Raw genomic sequence first — 23994 nt, 5'->3', positions numbered from 1 at the left:
CAAGAGAGAGCCTGGTCTTGAGACCTCGCTTCATCAATAGTTCAGCAGAGGAGAATCCCGGTAAGCGTATAGGGTCTTGTCCTGTAACTAAGTAATATGCATGACAAGCGAGTTTGCAGTGAACCTTGAGTTACACGTTTCATATGGTTTGGACAGCATGCTTTGCTTGTCCATCGGATGCAGGTTTGAATGGTGCTGACCTCACATGTTTGATACCATTGAGTTTCATGAACTCTTGAAACTTACTACTGGCGAAGCAAGATCCGTTGTCGCTTACAACGATGTCATGCAGACCATGCATATCAAACATGACACGAAGGCTCTCAATGGTAGCTGTGGATGTGCTGGATGACATGATTGTACACTCTATCCACTTGGAATAAGCATCCACCACAACTAAGAACATCTTTCCCAGGAAGGGACCTGCAAAGTCGATGTGGATCCTGGACCATGATTTAGATGGCCACGACCACAGACTCAGTGGCGATTCCACTGGTGCTTTACTAAGCTGCATGCAAGTGTTGCACTGATGCACACATGATTCCAGATCAGAGTCAATTCTAGGCCACCATACATGAGACCTGGCAATGGCTTTCATCATGACAATACCGGGATGCGTGCTATGTAGATCATGCACAAATTTCTCACTGCCTTTCTTGAGCATAACAAAATGATTACCCCACAGTATACAATCTGATTGAATGGATAGTTCATCTATGCGACGGATGTAAGGCTTGGTCTCCTCACACATTTGCTTAGGTATGGTAAACCAATCATCACTAAGGATACAACATTTCGCAACCGATAATACCAGGTCCTGGCTGATCCAGGTCTTAACTTGTTGGGTCGTGACAGGGGTTCCTTCACTTTCAAAGCATCCATGACTAACAGTAGGTCTGCCGGTTGTGGCGTTTCCACCTCCGGTGGGCAACGGCAGACGGCTCAATGCATCGGCACAATTCTCAGTGCCAGATCTATGGCGAATGACATAATCATAGGTAGATAATGTCAGTGCCCACCTCTGGATGTGGGACAATGCATTGGTATTGATACCTTTGTTTTCGGAAAATTTAATTAAATGAGTGGCTTGTGATCTCTTTCCAGTTCAAACCGAAGACCAAACAGGTACTGATGCATCTTTTTAACCCCATATACACAGGCTAGTGCTTCTTTCTCTACCATGCTGTAGGCCCTTTCCGCCTTTGATAAACTTTTTGAAGGATATGCAACAGGTTGTAATTTGCACAACTCATTAGCTTGTTGAAGCACGCAATCAACTCCATATGACGAAGCATCACAGGCCAATACTAGACGCTTACATAGATCATAATGTACCAGCAGCTTAATAGAGCAAAGCAGATTAGTAGCTTTCTCAAAAGCTCTATCTTGAGACGCACCCCAAACCCAGTTGTCGCCTTTTCTTAGCAGCATGTGCACTGGTTCTAATAAGGTACTCAATCTACGTAAGAAATTGCCAAAGTAGTTGAGTAGACCAAGGAACGACCGCAGCTGCGTCACATTCTGAGGCTTGGGTGCATTTTTGAACGTCTTGGTTTTCGAGTCCGTAGGCCTGATAACGTCAGCAGCAATTTTCCACCCAAGAAATTCAATTTCCGGTGCCATGAAGACGCACTTTGAGCATTTCAGTCTGAGTCCCACTTTGTCCAGACAATGTAAAATCTCTTCCAGGTTGTTCAGATGTTCAGAGGAGTCACAACCTGTGACCAGTATGCCATCTTGGAACACGACGGTTCTGGGGACGGACTTCAGTAGATTCTCTATGTTCCTCTGAAATATGGCTGCAGCCAAGCGAATTCCAAAAGGGCACTTTTTGTAGATAAACAGTCCTTTATGAGTGTTGATGCACGTACATTTCTTCAACATGTCGACCAGCTCCTGTGTCATATAGGCTGATGTCAGATCCAGTTTTGTGAACGACTTTCCCCGTATTGCAAACAGGTCATCAGCCTTTGGTAACAGGTATTGATCCTGTTCCGAAACTTGGTTGATCGTGACCTTGTAGTCTCCACAAATCCTGACAGTGCCATCACTTTTTAACACGGGAACAATGGGGCTGACCCATTCGTTAAATTCGACCGGTGATATGATCCCCTCACGCTGGAGTCTGTCCAGTTCGATTTCGACCTTCTCCCTCATCATGTACGGAACTGCCCGAGCTTTATGATGGACGGGTCTTGCATCCAAGTCCACGTGGATCTGCACCTTGGCTCCCATGAAATTGCCAATGCCTGGTTCAAACAGCGAGGGGAACTTGCTCAGCACTTGAGCACATGGAGTATCCTCCTTCGACAGTGCTTTGATCTCGTTCCAGTTCCATTAGATTTTTTTCTAACCAGTTCCTGCTGAACAGCATTGGTCCATTGCCTGGAACAATCCATAACGTTATATCCTGAACCGCACCATCATACGATACCTTGATTACTGCACTGCCAATCACCGCTATGAGTTCTTTAGTGTACGTACGCAGCTTGGCATTGACTGGACTCAGCTTGGGCCTCACAGCCTTAGTATCCCACAGCCTGTCGAATGTCCTCTGGCTCATTATTGATTGACTCGCACCCGTGTCTAATTCCATCGATACCGGCATACCATTAAGTTTTACATTAATCATTATCGGTTGGCTCTTTGTTAGGAACGAATACAGTCCATACACTTCCTCCTCTGGTATCTCGGATTGCATATTCGGATCCGTGCTCGACTGGTCATCATCCTCGACATAGTGTGTCGCAGCACGCTTGCTCAGTTGCGGACACATGCGCTGGAGATGCCCCACTCTCGAACAGCCTTTACAAATATACTGTTTAAACAGACACTGATGATGCCAATGATTTCCTCCAAAATGGTGATATCGGATTAATTCCCGTTAGCGGACATTGAGCAGCCACAGATTTTGCGTACGCAGTCAAGTCGGCCCTGCCATATGCAGCTCTGCCAAACGACGATACTATCTTGTTTACAGTACTTGCCGAGTTCCGATTTTTCAATGATATCTGCTTTAAGCTTTTGTCCGTCGTCGTGCATAATTGGGCAATTGTGATGGCCTTGCTCAAATCCAGTAGCTTACGCAGGATCACCTCATGGTTAATGCCGATTACAAAGAAGTCCCGCAGCATGTCTGCCAATGCAGTTTTGAACTTACACGGTCTAGCTAGACTTCTCAGATCGGCAACGAATTCCGATACATCCTGGCCCTCAGAATGATCATGCATATAGAATCGATATCTTGCGATGGTGATGCCTTCATCTGGTTTGATTTGGTCACGTACCAGAGCACACAATGTTTCATAGTCCTTGTCCGTTGGACTTGAGGGCGAGAGGAGATTCTTTAAGTCCATAGATTTTTGGACCAAAAACCATGAAGAGGACCGCTCAGCGCCAAACTGCATCTGCCTCTTTCTCCATTTTGTTGGCCACGAAGTACTGGTTCAAGTGGGCTACAAAGTCTGCGCAATCATCTCCCTCCACAAATTGCTCCAGAATTCCAATTGTGCTCATTTTTGCATGCGAAAGTTCTTGTTACCTCGTCGCCAAATGTTGTACATGCAATAACTCAATAGACTGAATACTATAAACTCCGAACAGGTATAAACCTGGATCTTACTTTATTTGGGCCCAAAATAATTACATTACAAGATGGCTGGCCTTTTATACCTGGGCCACACACATGTGCGCACAGCCCAATGACTTCAGACAGTGGCGCCACCTGGTGGCTAGTAAACCCAAGCATACATACATGACTTTGGGCCTCCACAATGATTGTGGTGAGCTGCCGGCACCTGTCACACCTCCATCAGCAGCTCGTCCAGCCAAAGAATTTCGAGCCACCTGAGTCGCCGGCAGCAACCTCAGGTAAGTGACAGGGCATGGGGGCCAGAGGAGAGGTAGCATCACAGCTGGAGCTGGCACTCGTGCTCCTCCTGGCTCCACATCAATTTTAAAACATTACCTTTTCGGTGGCTAGGCTGCATCCATGTCAGGAAAAGCTGGGCAGAGCGGGCCCGACACTTGCTCCCAATTTCCATGAGGTGTTCCTAAACAGGATTTAGGGCCCTCATTAGCATTTACAAGGGGCCTAATGCCAGCTTTAGGTGGCCATCTCAGCCACCTGAAAAATGATCTGACCCAATTTCAGGTCGGACATTTTTTCTTTCGGGTGTCGTCAGGGCGCACGATGTTAGTTCCAGAAATTGGCCCTCGTTGTGCCGTTTTATGCCTGTGCAACGAGCTCTAATTTCTACCCCTTGATGTAATGAAAGAAAATTGGAGGGCAAATTAATTGAATGCACTTGTCATACTCTTAATGGGTGGTTGATGACCACCGCCAGTGGAGGAGAAGAGAAATTATTCATTGCTTTTGGGGCACACTAAATAAAAGAGAAAAATATAAGAGGGGAATTTAAAAATTTAAGTTGGCTCATTTAAAAGGAGATGTTCTGTTTCAGCTCTCCTGGTGCATGCAACTAAATGCATATTGGAAATCACGCTCTCCCCAGCCCAGAATTTCCATCCAGTTGTGTGCAACTTCCTGATATCCACTTCTGGTGTACACCAGGAGCGCTGAATTGGACAATCTCTTCCGTAATTACCTCATCTTCCAATGACACATAAGAATTGACGCAAATTTTGAAATTTTAACTATCCATTCCAATTCCAGATACAATTACCGATAATTTCAGCAGAAAATAGGCAGCAGTATTGAAGCTTTATCTGTGTCCTGACTTGAATCCCCACTGGGAGTGCAGGAGTGTTGAATTTCCCCAATGTAGAAATTATATATAATTTTATTCAAGAAGCTCTCTTGCAAACTTGTATATATAATTTAAAAAAGATTGCCATTTATTTAGCATCTTTCACGACCTCAAGATGTCCCAAGGCGCTTTACAGCCAACAAAGAAATTTTGAAGTGCAGGAAACGCAGCAGCCAATTTGCGCCCAGCAAGCTCCCACAAACAGTAATGTGATAATGACCCAGAAGTTCCTTTTTTAGTGATGTTGGTTGAGGGATAAATATTGGCCAGGACACTGGGGAGAACTCCACTGCCTTTCCTTGAAATAGTGCCATGAGATCTTTTACGTCTACCTGAGAGGGAAGACGGGGCCTCGGTTTAACACCTCATCCGAAGGACGGCACATCTGACAGTGCAGCGCTCCCTCAGTAATGTAATGTATTAGAGTGTCAACCTAGATTTTGAGATCAAGTCTCTGAAGTGGGACTTGAACCCACATCCTTTTGACTTAGAGACAAGAGTGCTACCAATTGTTAATAATGAATTACAGGAACAAATTGTGGTTTGGTAGCACTGCATATTCTGCTGAACCTTGGTTTCAAATTGTTTTGAATATGCTTTCTGCCCATTCTCTAAATGTACCTGGTATGTGATTCCCTTAACAATAAAACAAATGTTTTCCAGCATCTATTTGAATGCTGCTCTTAATTAAGAGCAAACCACTGTACAACTATTCTGAGAGATTAATGCTCTGAAATGCAGAATTGCTGCCAGTTATATCACCCCAGAGGGCACTGCCAACAGGCAGACCTGAGAGGCTTCCTTGTGGGTCTGAGTTTCATTTTCTCTTACGGATAAACTGCACCATTCCCGTTGAGTGGGAATAAGGGACTTGGGTGTGTGCAGGGATTTATTTAGACTGGGTGCTGTGCCAGATTTATTGCCAGCGTGCCGCTGCTGCCAGTTTAAGCAAATCCCATCTCCATAAACTGTGTGGTAAAAATGTGAAATGTTTAAACTCCCCCCCAGTGTTTGTAAACTGCCTGCCTCAAGCAGCCAACATTCAGTCAAGAGAGTGACTGTGTCATGTACATTGCACCTGTGGATTTATTTTTTGTGTGTTTTTGCACCCCCAGCACACTGTGGCTGGATGGAATTAATCATCATGTTTTCAATCAGTACAGATGTGAGATGGGTGTAAGAGATAAAAAATTGTTAAAAGCTTCCATCGTGCTGCATTTATATTGTATCATCGCTCCTTGCACTTCCATTACTGCACAAATTACCTGGTTTAAATTAAAACTCCACTCAAAGCAGTTTGCTGTTAAAAGTATGGGCCATAAACCATGTCTGTGGAACATAGAGGATTGAGGTGGTTGGAGTATTCAATAGTTGTGGCAAAAAAATTAATTAGGAGTAGGAGACTGCGCGGATGAATCTTGATCTCAACAACAGTGACAGAGAGAAGATTAAGGCTGGAAACCGATCTTATTGGTAATGCATTACAGGTAATAAGGGGAGTGTCAGTGTTACCTAGTGGAGCCCGAGGAACTAGGTCTTCTTTGCTGCTTTCACACAAGATTGGTGCATCAGCCACAGAAGGTTGGTGCATCAGCAAAGGATCAAATCCCTAAAAGCCCAGAGCCACTTTTGAAAGACGTTAAACGAAGGCACTGGAGAAGGACCAAGCTCAGTTTATAAAAGTCACCAGCTTCAGAGCACTGCTGCATTAACTCATTAGTCATATTGCATGGGTCGCAAGACTTAATTTACTGCGGTGATTAAAAATATACGCTATTATGCAGGACATCAAATATTGAAAACATTTGTTTTTTTTAAAGGAAAGTGCAAAGCCTATGGTTCATAATAGAATGTTCCCTTTAATACAAACCCTGACTAAAACTGAAAGAAAGTAGGCAGAAATATGTTATATTCATCTAGCCAAAGATTTATATTAGCATTAAAGCAATAATTGCAGTCAATATATGTTATGTATGTTTTGTTAACTAGATATTTCCACAACACATAAGAACAACATAAGAATATAAGAAATAGGAGCAGGAGTAGGCCACCTGGCCCCTCGTGTCTGCTCCGCCATTTAATAAGATCAGGTCACACCTAGAGTACTGCATACAGTTTTGGTCTCCGTATTTAAGGAAGGATATATTTGCATTGGAGGCTGTTCTGATCATGGACTCAGCTTCACTTCCCTGCCTGCTCCCCAGAACCTTTTATTCCCTTATCGCTCAAAATTCTGTATATCTCCGCCTTAAATATATTCAATGACCCAGCCTCCACAGCTCTTTGAGGCAGAGAATTCCATAGATTTACAACCCTCTGAGAGAAGAAATTCCTCCTCATCTCAGTTTCAAATGGGCGGCCCCTTATTCTGAGACTATGTCCCCTAGTTTTAATTTCCCCTATGAGTGGAAATATCCTCTCTACATCCACCTTGTCGAGCCCCCTCATTATCTTATATGTTTCAATAAGATCAGCTCTCATTCTGCTGAACTCCAATGAGTAGAGGCCCAACCTACTCAACCTATCTTAGTAAGTCAACCCCCTCATCTCACGAATCAACCTAGTGAACCTTCTTTGAACAGCCTCCAATGCAAATATATCCTTCCTTAAATACGGAGACCAAAACTGTATGCAGTACTCTAGGTGTGACCTCACTAATACCCTGTACAGTTGTAGCAGGACTTCTCTGCATTTATACTCTCTCCCCCTTGCAATAAAGGCCAACATTCCATTTGCCTTCTGATTACTTGCTGTACCTGCATACTAACACACAGGGGGAATCCACTTAATTCATTATTAATCTTAATGATTCTGCGCTGCTTAAATTTAATCTGATCTGAATTAAATTGTGTAAGATAGCTCAAAGTTGTTTAATTTGGATTAAATACAAATTAAATTAAGAAGGTAGTTTAACACTTTATTCAATTCAGATCCACTGAGGATTTCATTAGTATAGATTACCTAACTCAACAAACTGTGCTTTATTGGCACAGAATTTAAAAATTTCAGTCTACAGCTGGCCTTTCCTTGCATACATGTTGTGTGTGTGTCTGCTTCTCATTAAAGTTCTTTTAGAACAGACAAAGAGAAGACAAATATGCAATGCCATAGATAATTACACAACATTTACATTTGGCATTTATATTTTTTGGACTACATCATGCTTCGGCACAACATGCCTTAAAAGTTTATTGGAATCTGCAAAACTTGAAATACTATTAATATTATCTGCCTTGAAGTATTTATTATCACTGAATGATGCATGTCACACTATGGAGATCATATCTTCTTAATTTTACCATCTGAATATATATTTAGGAAAACAGTCTCCTATTATAAATCATTATGTTATGGCTGACAATTCAGGAAAGACTTTTAGCAATGCAAATTGGCTCTCCTTGATGGGTGCCTTAGATGTGGAGCAGTGTGTGGCTTTAGTGTAATAGCTTGCTACTCTAATGCCCCTTCATATTGCTAAACTGCTTCAAGTAGAATACATTCTGTGATGTGCTGGGACTACAGGTGCTGTTGAACCCACCCTGCTACATGCATACAGTTGCCTGAAGCTTGTTACTTTGGCTTTCCCTTCTGGTCACCGGAGCTTCCGACCTCTTAAGGGGCATAAAGGCAGAAGTGCAGTTGGACAAAAACAGCAGGATGCACTGCCCGTGTAATGTGTGCACCTGTGAGTATGCTCACAGGTTTAAAAGAGTTGTAGAACTGTTGCCGGAGCAGTCCCATGCAATAAGTTTTTAAGTCAGTTCACGGGCTCCCAGGCCGCCTGCAATTTCTGCGGTCTGGAAGACTCCGTGTTCCATGTTTTTATTGGATGTGTGAGTTTGCAGCTCCTATTCCATTATTTGAAGGGGCTGCTCCTCAAATTCTGGTGCACTTCAGTCCCACACTCCTGATCTTTGGGCACCATGTGCGGAGGGGATGGGCAGATCGGAAGGCCACCTCGTAGGACTGCTCTTGGGCACGACAAAGGGGGCGATCAGCCGGTCCAGGCAGCGGGCGGTCGAGGGGGTCGTTCAGCATGACTGCCTGCCTCTCTTCCGTGGTTACATCCGAGCCAGGGTGTCCTTGGAGATGGAGCACGTGGTGTCCACTGGTACGCTCGCAGCCTTCCACGAGAGGTGGGCGCCGGAGGGACTAGAGTGCATCATCACCCCAGCAATCAAATTTTAATTTGATGTTTTGTCTAAAGTTTAATTTGTTTATTGTGCCGGTTTTAGTGCCCCCCCCCTTTTAGCCAGGGGGCACTTGTATAATTTGTGTGTTGGTGCCCCCCCAAAAAAACAAGGGGGCACTTGTTTGAAAGTTTCTGTTTTAGTGCCCCCTCCCCTTCTTTAATCAGCGGGCATTTGAGTTAACAATTTATGTTTTAACAGATTACAACAAAAATAGTGGTCGAACTGTTGCATTGTGAGTGGCTTAGCCAGTCATGTGATGTTCACAAGACTCAATAAAATCCCAGTCACTTGGGTCTAGGTCATCCACGATGAGGTATGCAGTTGTGAGCCTAGTGGATGGACTGGTAAAGTGTAGTGTGATTGTTAAACCTTTTTATTAAACCAATTAGTTCTAGCAATATGTTGCGATGAATTCTTAAGCAAAGAAACCATGAAGCAAATACATGTCTATAGGCAACAGTCATTTACCTTTACTGCCATTGAGGATGGTAGTGCTCTGCAGCAGTATGACTCGTTTCCATTGTAGCGTTGTTGCTGAACTGAAGCCTGATGGAAGTAGCAGCACTACAGCACCTCAGAGCCACTCAAGGACAAATTCAAAGCTCCAGCTAATGGAGCCGCATTCTACACCAGATGCCACTCGCTGCAACTGCTACACTAGATCACTAGACTTCTTCTTACCTCCTCCTCAAAAGAGCACCACCTATGGCATCAGATGAGTTTTTCCACTTGCCCAGCCCCAGATATTGTCATAGCATGTTTGAACAAGATTGACAACTTAATGCTAATTAGCCCCATGTTATGATTATTTTTGTACTTGGTACTTATGCCCACAAGTTCATTCCACATTGAACCCTTGCACCTCGCAGAGAGCCGAGAATTTCCTGCTATCAGCCTGGATTGGATACAAATCCAGTTGTCGGAGGTGAAAGGGCAGTCCCTAGCCCACTGCACCATCTGCTTTTCGTCCAGATCTAAATATTTTATTGAAACTCTTGCCCAGTGACCGAACTTCCTGCCCTTATTTCCTGTTATCACAGTTTTTGGTCACGATTTTTTTTCTGTCAGCATTTAACATTAAAACTTGCTTTGTCAACATTTCCCATTCAGCTTTCCAATGTTAATTGTCACAGTGTGGCGGCAGGCTCTGGCTCTGTGGTCCGAATTTCTGAGGACTCTCCCAAGCATGGGCAATGTCACATGTCACTGACTAGTAAAGGAATTTATTTCAAAAGGAGAGGGTGTTTAACTGCATTTATATTATGTTACACCCAACCTTCAGTCACACAATGCTGACACTGCCAAAAATGGAAGAATGTCAGGAACAGGAGTAGGCCATTCAGCCCCTCGAGCCTCTTCTGCCATTCAATTAGATCATATCTGATCTGTTCCTCAGCGTTAATGAACACCAAAATAAACTCGCTCTTTTATCATTTGTTTTTAATTTCAACATAACAAGATTGGAAAAAATATTTTAAATTGCAGGACTGACTTTCTCGCCACCTCCCCCCCCCCTCCCCCCACCTTCCCCCCACCTTCCCCACCCCCTTCATGCCCCAGTAAAATTCTGATTCCATTTCAGAATTCAATACGAAAAGGCACAGGCAACTGTTCTGAGGTGGTATTTTCTGTATACGAATACAGAACTATCATCGATGTCCTCCCTGCCACTGAAACATCACGCAACATGAATGAGCAGGAAGACATTTACAGCAATCTGAACTTAATTTTAAAGCTCCTGTGACATAGCACATAGTTAGTGAAAGTGATGAGCAGGTTAGTGTGTGCTGTGAGTAACTGATCATTCACGGACCAATTTACACTATAAAAATACATTGTATTTTGTCCACTTTGGAATGGAGTAGATTACGTTCCAAAATGTCACTTTTATTGTCTTCTTTCTGGTGTCCATTTCTGCTGTAAAACACAGTTAAGTATACACATATTGGAGCATTACTTGCATTCTTCTTGTTGAAAATGTCTCACACTGGTGGCAGCTGTTGTCACAGATTAACTGTCTCCTCTGGCTCAAATTCAGCTCTTCGTTGGCTCCTGTCCAGTGCCTACTGTGTGTGATTGAAAGCATTGAGCGCGTCTACTACATGGCTCATCTGAAAGCACAGCAATTGCTAGTGAAGAAATACACAGGATTTTCTCAGTTCTAATCTGGTACACCAATTCTGGCTATGGGTTTTAGTTTATATGGTTTCATTTATGCAGAGGTAAAACTCCCAAGTATTTGTGCTAACTCAGCAAATAGTCAGTGATTTACCAAGCATCTGCAGTACTCCAAGAAGGAGCACCAAATGTCACATACTTTATTTTCAAATGAAATCTATATTTTTTTTTATATTGATTCCTGGGATGTGGGCGTCGCTGGCAAGGCCAGCATTTATTACCCATCCTTAAGTGTCCTTGAGAAAGTGGTGGTCAGCCACCACCTTCAACTGCTGCAGTCCTGGTGGTGAAGGTACTCCCACAGTGCTGTCAGAGAGGGAGTTCCAGGATTTTGACCCAGCGACTGTGAAAGAATGATTATATATTTCCAAGTCAGGATTGTGTGACTTGAAGGGAAACTTGATGGTGTTCCCATGCGCTTGCTACCCTTGTCCTTCTAGGTGGTAGAAGTCGTGGGTTTGGGAGGTGCTGTCGAAGAGGCCTTGGCGAGTTGCTGCAGTGCATCTTGTAGATGCTACACACTGCCGCCATGGTGAATTTCTCTATGTATGTTTCTCTTAAAAATAAAGCATGAGTCAGGGACATAGTCAGTGCAGTGGTTTAGACACTGGTCTTTCATATCTGGGTGCAAATCCAGCTTACACTGATGGGATCAGAATCTCCTCTTGACTGCTTTGTGGATCCGACATGAGTTTGAAGAGCCTCAACCCAGTTCCTAGTGCTGATAGGTTACTGGCAGTAACTTTGCAAGCTCAGTCAGAGATCATGGGATGGATAGAAACATTTGACACTGAGCAGAAGAGTATGAAACTGCACTGCATCTCAGGTTACATACATGTTCAGGTCTTAAACAGACTAATACATAAACATTAACCTATTTAAAAGAAAATATTTCACATCTGATTTAATTTGTATTGGCATCAAAATGAACCGTCTAGTGTGCTTCACTTCACATTGACGCTAATTGCATATTCGTAACTTTCACATATATCTTTATCACACGCTGTTCTTTAAGTACTTCATTACTTCATGTGTTCCTTTAAGAATAGCTTGTAGCAAGATCGTTTTTCCTCATCCAATTTTCTCATCACTTTTCTGCCCTCCCTTCCTCTTTTTTTTGAAGCCAATGACTCATGCATGGAGTATGGTCCCTCAAGCAGCAGTGACCCTCACGTGTTTAAAACAAGTGACCATTATTCATACTTGAGTCTAGACAGTGTTGGCACGCTGTATAATTGTGAGGAAAGGGCCAACACAGTAAAGCCCAATCCTGTCTTTATGGGGTCTACTTCAAGGCTGGATAACAATCTGGAATTGGAAACCGCACTCATCCAAATGTACTGAGTTCAGTTATCATTAGTCCGTTGCCAACCCAGTGGAGATCAGACTCTCACTTTTCTGGTCTGTCTATACTACACAGTGTGGTATATCTACTCCGAGGTATCAGGGGCTGAGTAGGGCAATATTTTATCTTGGCTTAGCCATTCATAGCGCCTTTATATCACTATACATTGGTGTCTATTTCTGAAATAGATTGTGGCCATCATTTGTTCCTTTCCATCTGTTGAGGTTTTGATGTCGTTAGCAAACATTTCATGGAAACAAAACAGGATAATTAATTGTTGGTCAAAAATGGAGTAATCACAATGACCATAGTATCAGAGATAGCACATCCCAAGGTAATTATTTTGGCCTCCTTCACCTCCAGCACCCATTTCCAATGGCATAACGCCACCCCAGCTCCCACCTCATCGAATTCTTACCTCTTCAGTAGAGGGTCACTTAATATTTTCCGAGAGCCTAATGTCCATTCATTTTAGGATTACTAATCAATGATCCCTGTAATTTTTGGGACCACGTGGCTCCTTTAACAGGCTGCACAGCCATTCAATAATGTTTGCGTTTAAAAACAGATGAGCCGGCTGAGCAGGTCTTTCCAAGCGCTGCGCAGCCACGCAGTTTAAAGGGAACTCTGGACATATTCCTGGAGTTTTTAAATCACATGACCTCCTGCCTCCAACCGCCCCACCCCTCACACTCCCGCCATTGGTCACCCGACATGTCCATCCTCATGAAGCATCGCCTTCCCACATGATTGGAAAGTGAACAGGCTCTTTGTGTCCATATTGGATTCTTCGTGACTGTCAGTCAAACAGTCTTATTTAACCTTCTGCAATATTTTTAGAATAATACATCCAAGTGTTTAAAGAAAATGAAAAAAAAACACATTTTTTAATGCTCCTATGACTTTTCTCCAGTGTCCGAGAGATTAATCGTTAATTCCTGAAGACTCCAGGACAATCCTAGAGAGTTGGCAACCCTAATTTATTTGCCCTGGAAATCCGGTCAGGAAAGAGACATTGTTTGATCCTAAGTAGTATTTCTTGACAACAACAATTTGCATTTTTCCATGCCTTTAACGTAGTAAAATGCCCCCAGGCGCTTCACAGGAATGTTACCAAACAAAGTTTCATATCAAGCCACACAAGGAGATATATGGGCAGATGAGAGATAAGTTTTAAGGTGCGTCTTGAAGGAGGAAAGAGAGGCAGAGGTTTAGGGAGGGAATTCCAGATTTTAGCGCCTCAGCAGCTGAAGACACGGCCACTAATGGTGGAGCGATTAAAATCGAGGATATGCAAGAGGCCAGAATTGGAGGAGCGCAGATATCTCGGAGGATCGTAAGGCTGGAGGAGATTACAGAGATGGGGAGGGGCGAGGCCATGGAGGGATTTGTAAACAAGGTTGAGAATTTAAAAGTTTACGGGGGTTAAGGTGCTAAAGTGAGGAGACTTTTCGCCCAGGGAAGCGGGGTGCTACCACCTCCTGCGAAATTGCCCAGGAGTTTGTGGAGGCACTGTCACAGCAGCACCGTGCCTCCGCCCCCCCCCCCCCGCGTTAGAGTGCCGCGCAACACCAACGATGATGTCATCACCATGCGCAGCGACCCCTCAGCGCCCCATGGAGGAAATTGCCCCGTGGGTCGAGAAACTGGCGGAGATCCGTTCTCGGGGCGTTCATTAAAGGGGTGGGCGCCAATACTCCAGGTCGCCATCATTTTTTGATTGCTGACTCTCGGGTTGACTCTAGGACTGCGGCTCTAGTGAGGTCCGGGCCGCCATCGTGCAGCACCGCACTCCGTTTTGGGTGCTGGGCTGCAGGCCCGGTCGCATGCGGCCCTGTTGGCCTAGTGGAGGTGATCAGAGGCCTTATAGAGTGCACAGCGGCCACCCTCCTTTAAGCAAAGGGGAGGGGCATTGAAGCATGTCAGCACTACGTGGAGCATCTGCGTCGCACTTTCCCCCACTGCCCCCAGTAACTGCCCCCAAAGGAAGTGGAGCGCGTGAGATTGCGCTTCGCTTCCTTTGAGGGGCGGTAAGCCGAATTCGGGGGTGGGACCCAGACCGTCCCGACTCCAGATGGTTACCGCCCCCAATCCTGGTGCAGAGCAATTTCGCTCCCTCGGTGTTGCTTAACGAGGAGCCAATGTACGTCAGTGAGCACAGTGGCTGAACAGTGCTGTGCATCTGTTTTTATGAGCAGGCAGATAGGTCTGAGAGTTGCGGGGCAGGTTTTCCATTTTATACCATCCTCGGGACAAATGATGGTATGAACCTGCTTTCTCTACAGTTGTGGTGCAAGGTGTGTGGATGTTGAAATGGGGATTGATTCAAGGATTTTAAAAGTTGAAATCACAATAAAGGGCACAGTTACATTGCAGATACCGCTTTGAAACGGGGGAGCCGCTCAGATCATTGTGGGGCTAACAACTCCAAGGAGTGAATTTCTTGGGTCTTCTGCTCTGCCGCCGTAACTTAGGCGGTGACCCCCGTTTGCACATTTTACTTCAACCCGAGCGCTGAAGTGCGGTGAGGGCAGTTCCTTCAGCTGGTCTCTCACCAAGCGCTAACATGCCGACCCATCATCAGTTGAGCAACTTTACACCTAAATAATACCACTATTTTACATTGATGTAAAGCCAAACATTGCTTTCCTCAGAGGCATAAAATGAATTGTAGAGCTGGCGCTTAAATTGAGGCCAGCACTCAAATTCCCCCTGCTGCAGTTTGTATTGTCAGATGGGTAGTTTCAGTCTAACGGTGCACTGACATTCTACATGTTGGTCCAAAGCCAAAAGAGGGTTTTTTTTGTTGCATTGCAGCCAGAGTGTAAATCGGGGTGTAAAGATCTGGAGTGATTCCGGAGCAATGCAGAGCGAGGCTCCCTCCTCCAGGGAATCTCACTTCACTTTACCCTGTTATCAACATCGAATTCAGGCTGTAATGGTAACTACAGCAATGGTGCGAATCGAACCCGATGTGCATTAAGACTGCAATTGTAGACTGAATTCATTCGGGTTTAAGCATAAAAGCTCTCTCTCTCTCTCTCTCTCTCTATATATATATATATATATATATATATAATATATAGTCTATATATATTCATATCTATGTATATTATATATCTATTCATACATGTCTATGTGTACATAATTGCAAATATATACATTAATATGTTTAGAAACATATATATGTGTATATATATTTAATCTTAACTGTGAACCCACAAATTACATTTCCGCTGTACTATTAATCTCCGGCTGCCTCCGTGCTGGTAATTTTTCAAAAACATGCTTAAATCCCTCAACAGCCTGACAGTGCCGAGGTGACAAATTCTTTGTACATTGTCTTTCGGTTCTCCGTGAACCCCACTCCGGGGCAGGATTTCATATCATTGCGCCGCGCCCTGTGCTGGGAATGAATGTGTGATGTGGTGTACAGTGCAGGACCCAGCAGGCGTCTGTTTGATGAATGGCTTCACATCTCGCTGGGTCCATCTATCTCTCTGTCCATGTGTATGTAAAGCCGGAGAGTCAGTGGTTTGGTGCACTCCCAGCTGTCCTCTCTCCCAAACACAGCCTTCAGGGACCTGGGTGGAAAACGAAAGAAAATAGCCAAAATAGGACGCCACCTCGCGTTCAGTCTGCCGTGTGCTTTTTTAAAAATTATATATTTTAATTAATCGAAAACGGTAACATACATAGTTTAATGTGACCAAAGTATAGATAAAACGTTTTTTAACGGTAATTCACCCTGCGCTTAATGAAGCTGTTTAATTGGACTAAATTACATTTTTTTTAAATGCATCAGAAAGTTGGTGGTGCATTTAAATTGCTTTTTGTATCAATAATGGAGATATTCACGGTGAAAAGTTTGTGTCTAAGGGCCCCTTAATACCCCTTCTGTAGTTGATTAAAAGTTACAGACCCCGTTCAATTAAAGACTGTCAATATTCCACATTCTAAAGCCACAAACAACTGGTTATCCTTGTCCAGCAATCGGAACCAGCACAGTTACTGAATGTGACCATATTCAAGTGACTGCCTTCTTAGTTTAGTCATTCTCCGGGAGTTGCGGTGTTCCACCGACAAAGAGCAACTCCGATGCCCCCCCCCCCCCCCCCCCCCGAGGGGGGACTAAAGGAACAGAAGTCCTGTGACAACTGCTGCTGAGCGTTGGAAGTCAACAGTACGAGACGGTCCAGGGCCGGCCTTCCCCTCCTCGACTTGACGAGCTGCCACGGGCACTTTCCAGGATCAGATATCATCAGCTCCAAAGTCTTTAAACTGATAGTCCCTCGCACAGGCTTGCGAGGAGCCAAGAACGCTGTGGTGGTGGTGGTGGTGATGATGATGATAGTAAAACCCTCCGTGGTAGGAGGGTCCCGGCTGGCTGCACGTTAATTAGTCCTTCCCAGTGCAGCGCCGTGCAGTGTAATCCGTTGCTGCCTGCTAGACGGGGGAGGGGGGGGGGGGGGGTGCATGGGACCAAAAGCCTTTCACAAGTTTCTCGCTGCACACAGCTACCCCTGCTGCAAGAGCACAGCAACCAAGTAGCGTATCTGTGTGTGTGTGTGTGTGAGAGAGAGAAACTTTTTTTTGGACGAATTCTTATTTCTCACTTGCAGTGGCCAGTTACTTTTTTTTTGATCTGAGGCAATTTATGGTCAAAGAGGACAGCTTCTACTGGTCTTGGCCGATTTTACTGGAATTGTCTGTTGTGTCTTAACTATCAACATGACACTTTTGGGCTCAGAACATTCTCTGCTGATCCGAAGCAAGTTCAGATCAGGTAAGGCAGAATATAACTTGCTGCATTACAAGTACTTTTGCTGTAAATTTGAAAGTGTACATACGTTATTTTTAAACCCTAGTTTTGACTCCAGCACTCCATTAGAATGAAGACATGATACATTAGTTTATATAGTGACTGCATTCTTTTAAATACTTTCAGTCTGATGTCAAGTGAGCTTCATTCTGGATTGCATTACTTTCCAGCAAAGTTTATGTGCAGTTGTATTCTCTTAATTTTCTGTTTGCTTTTTCTCATTTGCTTGTTACTTATTTCAGTTTTCGTTTAGTCTCTTGGATTTTGCAGAACAGACCATTCACAGCAATAGCTACATCCAACCTGTAGGGAATTCAAAACGTAACATTTTGATACCAATCTACTTCTGGTTGTAATATTAGGTGCTGATGTTGTGTGGGTCTTTCCCAAACTGCAATAAAAAGGTGACTGTTCATGGTCTGTAAGTTATTTATAATTGTCACCTTTTCTACAACAATACGTATTTACTTACCTGCTGTCCAAAGCTAGCTGTAAAAAAAAGATGAAAATCAATCATTTATATATTTACCATGGTGTAACTAGAGAATTAATCTCTTTCTGACCTTCTCGCGCTTATTTGCTTGGTAATTATTGCTGTTTGTTTGATTGAGGCTGATTCTGAACCTAAAGCCTCTGAGATGTTTTCAGCTAGCACAAGAGATTCTCCTAATGTGCCTGTTGACAGTGCCGGAGTAGAACAGAATAAAATCAGCAACACTGTTAATGTGTCCTTGAAAACCAATTTACAATTGCTGGCAAACAGTGGAAAACCATCGCATTGTGTCTTTGGTTTTGACTGACCTTCACTCAGTAATAAAAACCATCTCACAGTACCAGCATTTCAAGGTTTTTCCTTTTGGTAGCAGATATTTGCACAAGTGGACGTGCAAAGCCCATTGGACACTTTTAGGCTTTAACCTTCATATAAATGTCACAATTTAGCTCTGTTTCAAACATTACATTGGAGGTAAATGGGTTTGTGCACTTGTTAGACATTCAGTGGTTATAAATGTGAGACAAAATTATGCATATCAAAATGTACTTGTGTTGTCCTGAGAGTTGATCAATTAAAATCATGTAATTTAAGCAAATGGATCATTATTTAGTTTGCTTAAAACTTATTTGTGTGTTTGCGAACCGTGACCTATTTAATTAACTAAAGTGTAACGTTTTGTGTACTTCCATTGTCTTTCGTCAAAAACAAAAATGCCAATAGATTATCTTCAGGAATTACTAGTTTGTACATGTGTTTAATTAATGTTGCCAGCATTTGTTTGTTGTCTGTTTGTATGAAAATTGTAACAGTGTAGCTCTTCAACATTGTGACAACACTGCCACCTTCCTGAAACAAATTATAATTGAATTTGACGTTGCATATTTCATTCATGATTCTGCTTTCAGCAAGAATGTTTCATTTTTTTCCTGCATTTCAAAATAATGCAGGTTTTGATTTTCTTTGTGTTGCTTTTTAAAAAAGATATAAAATTATGAAGATCAACCCTGCATGGGTAACAACCCTCACAGTGAGCAAGGCATGTAGATAATGGCACAATACTGCTCCGTGAATACTTGTGAACCAGAAAGCTGCCATCATATAGGAGTTTTTGCCGAATAAGGGATTTCTATTAAATATTTATGTTCTGCACAAACATTCATGATGTACAATTGTTCTTAAAATGAAAACATGCACTACTTTAAAGTATATTAATGCAGCTTTCTCATATTTTGGTAAGACTATCAAAACACTACAAGTGCCACCACTACAGTGCATCCAGCAGCAGCACATGGGTTAAGAGTAAACTGTGGGATGACACAACAAAACATTACAGCTTAAAGTATCTATGTGGCCGGTCGATTAAATAGGTTTTATCATTTCGACTTTGATTCATAGAACAGTAAAAGTCACATATGTGCCTTTTTTTAAAAAAAGCTCCAAATGCTGGTTTATCTTGCTGTGCGACTGACTTGTCTTTAACCGCATATTTCTATGATCTGTGCTACACAGTTCTGCATCATTGAACTGAATGTGGGGCTGTCAGCTGTCAGATTGTGTGTTTACAACAGGAGTTAGTGCTCATGCCCTTTAGTTATTGGATGGTAATAGGATAGACTTTGTACCAGAAAACAAATTAATCATTGCCACCTTTACTCTGTCTCAGGACAAATCTTTCTTAGAATATTAGTCTCTTTCATAATTAATTGATTATATGATCAATTGACCCAATTTGAATAAATAGCACTAAAACTGGTCATTATAGTTATGGACTAATTGGGTTATTTTATTGACTGATTTGTGCAGTTCCAAGATTATTTTAATCAGGGTTCCTGCAGTATATGCCAGCAGCATTCTGGCAGTAACCTCTTAAAATGCTTTGAACAAAATCAAAATATATTATTTCATAAAATATGCTATACATTTTTGATCAGCAGAGTTGGACTTTAGTTCATACATCTCAGAATTACTTATTTGTTCTCTACCCACTTATTTTATTATGATAATTGATTTATCTTTCTCATCACACTGGCTATGGACAATTAATAATCATTGATCCATATAATTAAATAGTGAGGTTATAATCTTTAACTCATTTCAGGTATGAAATGTCAAGTTGTGTATATAACTGTTGTATATGTGACGGGATTGGAAAAATACAACTTCTGAACTATAACATAGGGATTAGAATTTAGTTTCAATTTGACAGTATAAGTTTTGCAAAGTTTTTTTTTTCTCAGAACATAAGCTTAACTTGAACAGTTTGATGCCCTGTAACTCGCCAGCTCATTTATGCTTATTTTTGTTGTGTTTTTATAGAAAATCTTTTTCAGTCCAATATACTCTGAAAACATCATCCCGTTTGCGACGTTAGTCTCAAGTACAATCCCACGTCTAGAATTTACCAGTGTAACATCAGAATGCGCTAGTGTGAATCTCCACAGTAACTTCCTATTATCTTTATTGTTTCCAGCCAGCACTGATGCTGACATGGTGACATCTAAAACATCTGACATCAACCTGTTGGTATATGTCTACAAACTAAGCTTTACTGCACTAATACGCACCCTGATCCAGTATATATATTTTGTTGAACTGCCCACTTTAAATGTAGTTTGACTAAGACCCAAATAGTCAGCCTGTTATCCCAATGGCACACAAGGTGAACAAAACTGGAATTTATCCAAGTATCAATTTAAATGTGGTTGGTATCTGTGTTTTTTTAATTAACTCCCCTTCTGTGCCTGAATTTTCAGATCATTCTGCATTTTCACTCTATTTTTGGCTGTGATTCGAGCTTGGTAGAAAATTTTACATTCATAGCCTTAACCCCACTTTAATCAATGTTTCTGTGCAGAACTATGGTTAGCGGCAAGTGGTGACAGCTCTTGGGACTGAAAATGAGGATGTCCTTGTGTTGCAAGGAACCTAAAAGCCAGCCCCAAATCAAAGCTCACTTCAATCCCAGTGGTTTAAAGAACTGAGACAAGTGGAATGACATGTATGCTTTAAAAAAAAAATTAAGTTGACGTAATTTGAATTTTGCTGAATCGCTAGGTGCCAAATGGAATTATTGGAAGCTCATACATCCCTGCACATCCGTGTGCAGGTTAATGGATAATGGTTATAACTATTCACCAACCCGCGTGGCAACTTAACCAGTTTTGCATCAACAATAAGAAAAATAATTGGTCAATGCCATTGTTGTTATGAGAGGAACCAAAATTTGTCTCGGTTCATTAAACCCCTGAAATCCAAGCATATGGCAGCTTAAAAACAAAGTGTTGGAAACTCACTGCACGTCAGTCAGTATTTGAACGAGAAAGACAGGTTAAACATTTTACACGGGACCCCGTGCCCATCAGACGCTTGGCTGAAACTGCCCAAACTCGTTTGTTGGTTCCTTTTGGCCCATCAGTCCTCTTGGATTTGAATCCAGATCACCGAGATGAAAGCACAATGGGGTAACCCATTGTGCCAACCTGTCACTCAGAATCTCATGTGTATGCATTTAAAGATATTGATGCAATGTATATTTTACTTCTGTTTTTAAAAAAAAAGAAAGGAATCAAGGGTCAATAAAAAATTTTTTAAATCACTTACTTCTGTCATTGGGAAGGGGACTAGTTTTACAAGCCATAAACAAATAACTGTATGGGTCAGTCCTTTCCTACAGAATTAAAGCTGGGTTCCTGGCATGTTGAGCATGGAGCAGCTCTTTAGGGCTTTTATACTGAAAGGTACAAGGCTGAGATTGGCACCAAAAGCGAATGAAGCATGCTTAATGTATGTTCTTTCCCTAATTTTCTCTCCCTATTTCCATTTTGCTGGGATACATTCCGTGGGTACTGGACTCCCTCCCAGTACCTCACCCAAGTGGCTGTTATTTACGTGGGGGCCCTAGAAATGAGTATTGCCAGATTTTCCTGCATGAGTCAGGATGACAGCAGAGCTATGCTGGGTCATATCGTCACCCAGTATCCACACACTTCCTGCAGGGATTGTTGGAAAGTGGTCAGGAGATGCTGGCTTCGTGCACTTTAAATGGCAAATTCTGGTGAGATTTGAGCGTGATATCATGGGATTGCAAGCAAAACTGCCTTGTTGCGCAAAGAAATTGCTTTACCTAACAATACAGAAACTATGCTGAATGTAGGAGCTGGGCTCTCCCAACCTTCCAAACATAGAGCGAACTATGCATGTGGAGGAGAATATAAAGAAGGCGCGAGTGCTACCAACTGAGCCATGGCTGACACCTGACAAAACAAAAAAATTGGTGACTATGCAGCACCCCGACTAGCAATAGAAATCTGGTAGCAAGGCAGGGCTTTCCATGGATCTGCATTTGCAATTGGCAAAGCCAAAAAATGGAATTCCTAAAGCTTCTGTGACTGACTCACCCTCTCAGATGAGGTATGGCTGGGAGCAGTTCAGGCACGTATGAACAAAATGGGAAAGTAAAAAGGGAAAAGAAAAGGCTTCATAATAAGGAATAGAATGGAAACCCATAGCTTAAGAGGTGAGCAAGTTATAGTACATCACACCGTACTGTGGTATACTCTGTCGCCAATGCAGTTGTAGATAACATAATTGTAACTACAGTTATATATACAACCTACTACATTAATAAACAGCACAAAATGTTAATTTAAAAAGAAGGGGTGATGCACAGGAAGGTTTGAAAGGTAACAATCAGGGTGAGCTGTAACAACAAGATTTCTTGGCAGCTGCTTGGTTTTAATTAAACAACCACGCCTGTACTCCTCTTGAATGATTCCACATCCCAGCCATCTGTCGAGGTACAGAATAACGTTCTTACTGAAAATGCTAATGGTGCAAAAAAAATGATACATGCAATCTAGCTTTAGAAAGCATCTCTTTAATTGTCAAAGGCACCATTTTACTTTTCTTTCTACTTGTAGCCAGTTGATGCCCCTTGTCTTAGAATAAGGGGCCGCCCATTTAAAACTGAGATGAGGAGGAATTTCTTCTCTGAGGGTTGTAAATCTGTGGAATTCTCTGCCTCACTTCAATAAGCATGAATATACCAGAAAATTTAAAAAGAACTCTAAAAACTTGGAAGCCAAGACATTGAATAAATTTAAGACAGAGATAGACAGCTTCTTAACCAATAAGGGATTAAGGGGTTATCGGGAGCGGGCAGGGAAGTGGACCTGAGTCCATGATTGGATCAGCCATGATCGTATTAAATGGTGGAGCAGGCTCGAGGGGCCGTATGGCCTACTCCTGCTCCTATTTCTTATGTTCTTAGAATAAGATCGCTAATTATTTACTGCCAACAAACCTGTGATTCGAAATACAGTAAGTGTTTGAAAAGCACCATCACTGTTGAAAAGCACCGTCCCAATTGTGACTACATTGGCTGTGTATCAAATGTGCCAAAATCTTATCTCAATGTTGCGCTCAAGATCCATCATAGTGGCCTTGCACCATTAGTTAGCATTCTGTGCAATTACTGTTGGTGGAAAGGACTGCTGATGTCTTGTGCTGGTTCTGGAGTCGCTGGGATTTACACTCCAGCTGTGATAACGATTGATTCATACGACCACCACATTGTGGGATAGGTGCAGGATTGGAAGTTTTCAGAGTTCTTTTTAAATTTTCTGGTATATTCATGCTTATTGAAGTGAGCGATGGGATTGGAACATCCTTTCACTATGCATCCACTGTCAGCATGAAGTGCTTTCGTGTCAGTTACTTTAATGAGTAGGATGCGGAATAAAACTCTGTCTCTTTCTCGCAAGAGAGAGACTGTTTTAGTAATGTGACTGAGCCTCCAGTTTAGGAGAGCATCCTAAGTGTGGGGCTGGCACAGTATTTCCATCTCGGAAACTTTCAGTTTTATTTTGCAGTTTTCAAAACACAACCTTTCTGTGTTGATTTGTGTATTTATATAACTCATTTACTGTAGGATCTGTAACATATAGGAATAGGAGGAGGCCATTCATCCCCTCGACCCTGCTTCACCCTTCAATTAGATCACGGCTGATCTGTACCTCAACTCTATTTATTCACCTTTGCTCCATCGCCCTTGATACCCTTCCCTAACAAAAATCTATCGATTTCAGTCTTGAAAGCTCTAATTGTTCCACCAAGCCCATCCAGATTTCTACTACTTTTTGTGTGGAAAAAGTGCTTCCTAATTTCAAACCTAAATGGGCTAGCTCTAAGTT

The 23994-nt window shown here is 42.5% G+C and overlaps 1 protein-coding gene across 7 annotated transcripts in view; it reads left to right on the top strand.

The window, feature by feature from the left end:
• Window positions 1-16969: 16969 nt before the first annotated feature.
• The window catches only part of myocd (myocardin), a 144497-nt gene continuing 137472 nt past the window's right edge, over window positions 16970-23994 (top strand). For all 7 annotated transcript variants that reach the window (XM_070857550.1, XM_070857548.1, XM_070857552.1 and 4 more), the window contains exon 1: window positions 16970-17271. In XM_070857550.1, coding sequence (XP_070713651.1) covers window positions 17217-17271 — 55 coding nt within the window. In that variant the 5' untranslated portion in view covers window positions 16970-17216. The remainder of the gene's footprint in view (window positions 17272-23994) is intronic.

Source organism: Pristiophorus japonicus, chromosome 16, assembly GCF_044704955.1.
Source record: "Pristiophorus japonicus isolate sPriJap1 chromosome 16, sPriJap1.hap1, whole genome shotgun sequence".
NCBI classification, from domain to species: Eukaryota; Metazoa; Chordata; class Chondrichthyes; family Pristiophoridae; genus Pristiophorus; species Pristiophorus japonicus.
Note: the sequence above shows the minus strand (reverse complement) of the source record. Positions and strands in the feature narration are given on the sequence as shown.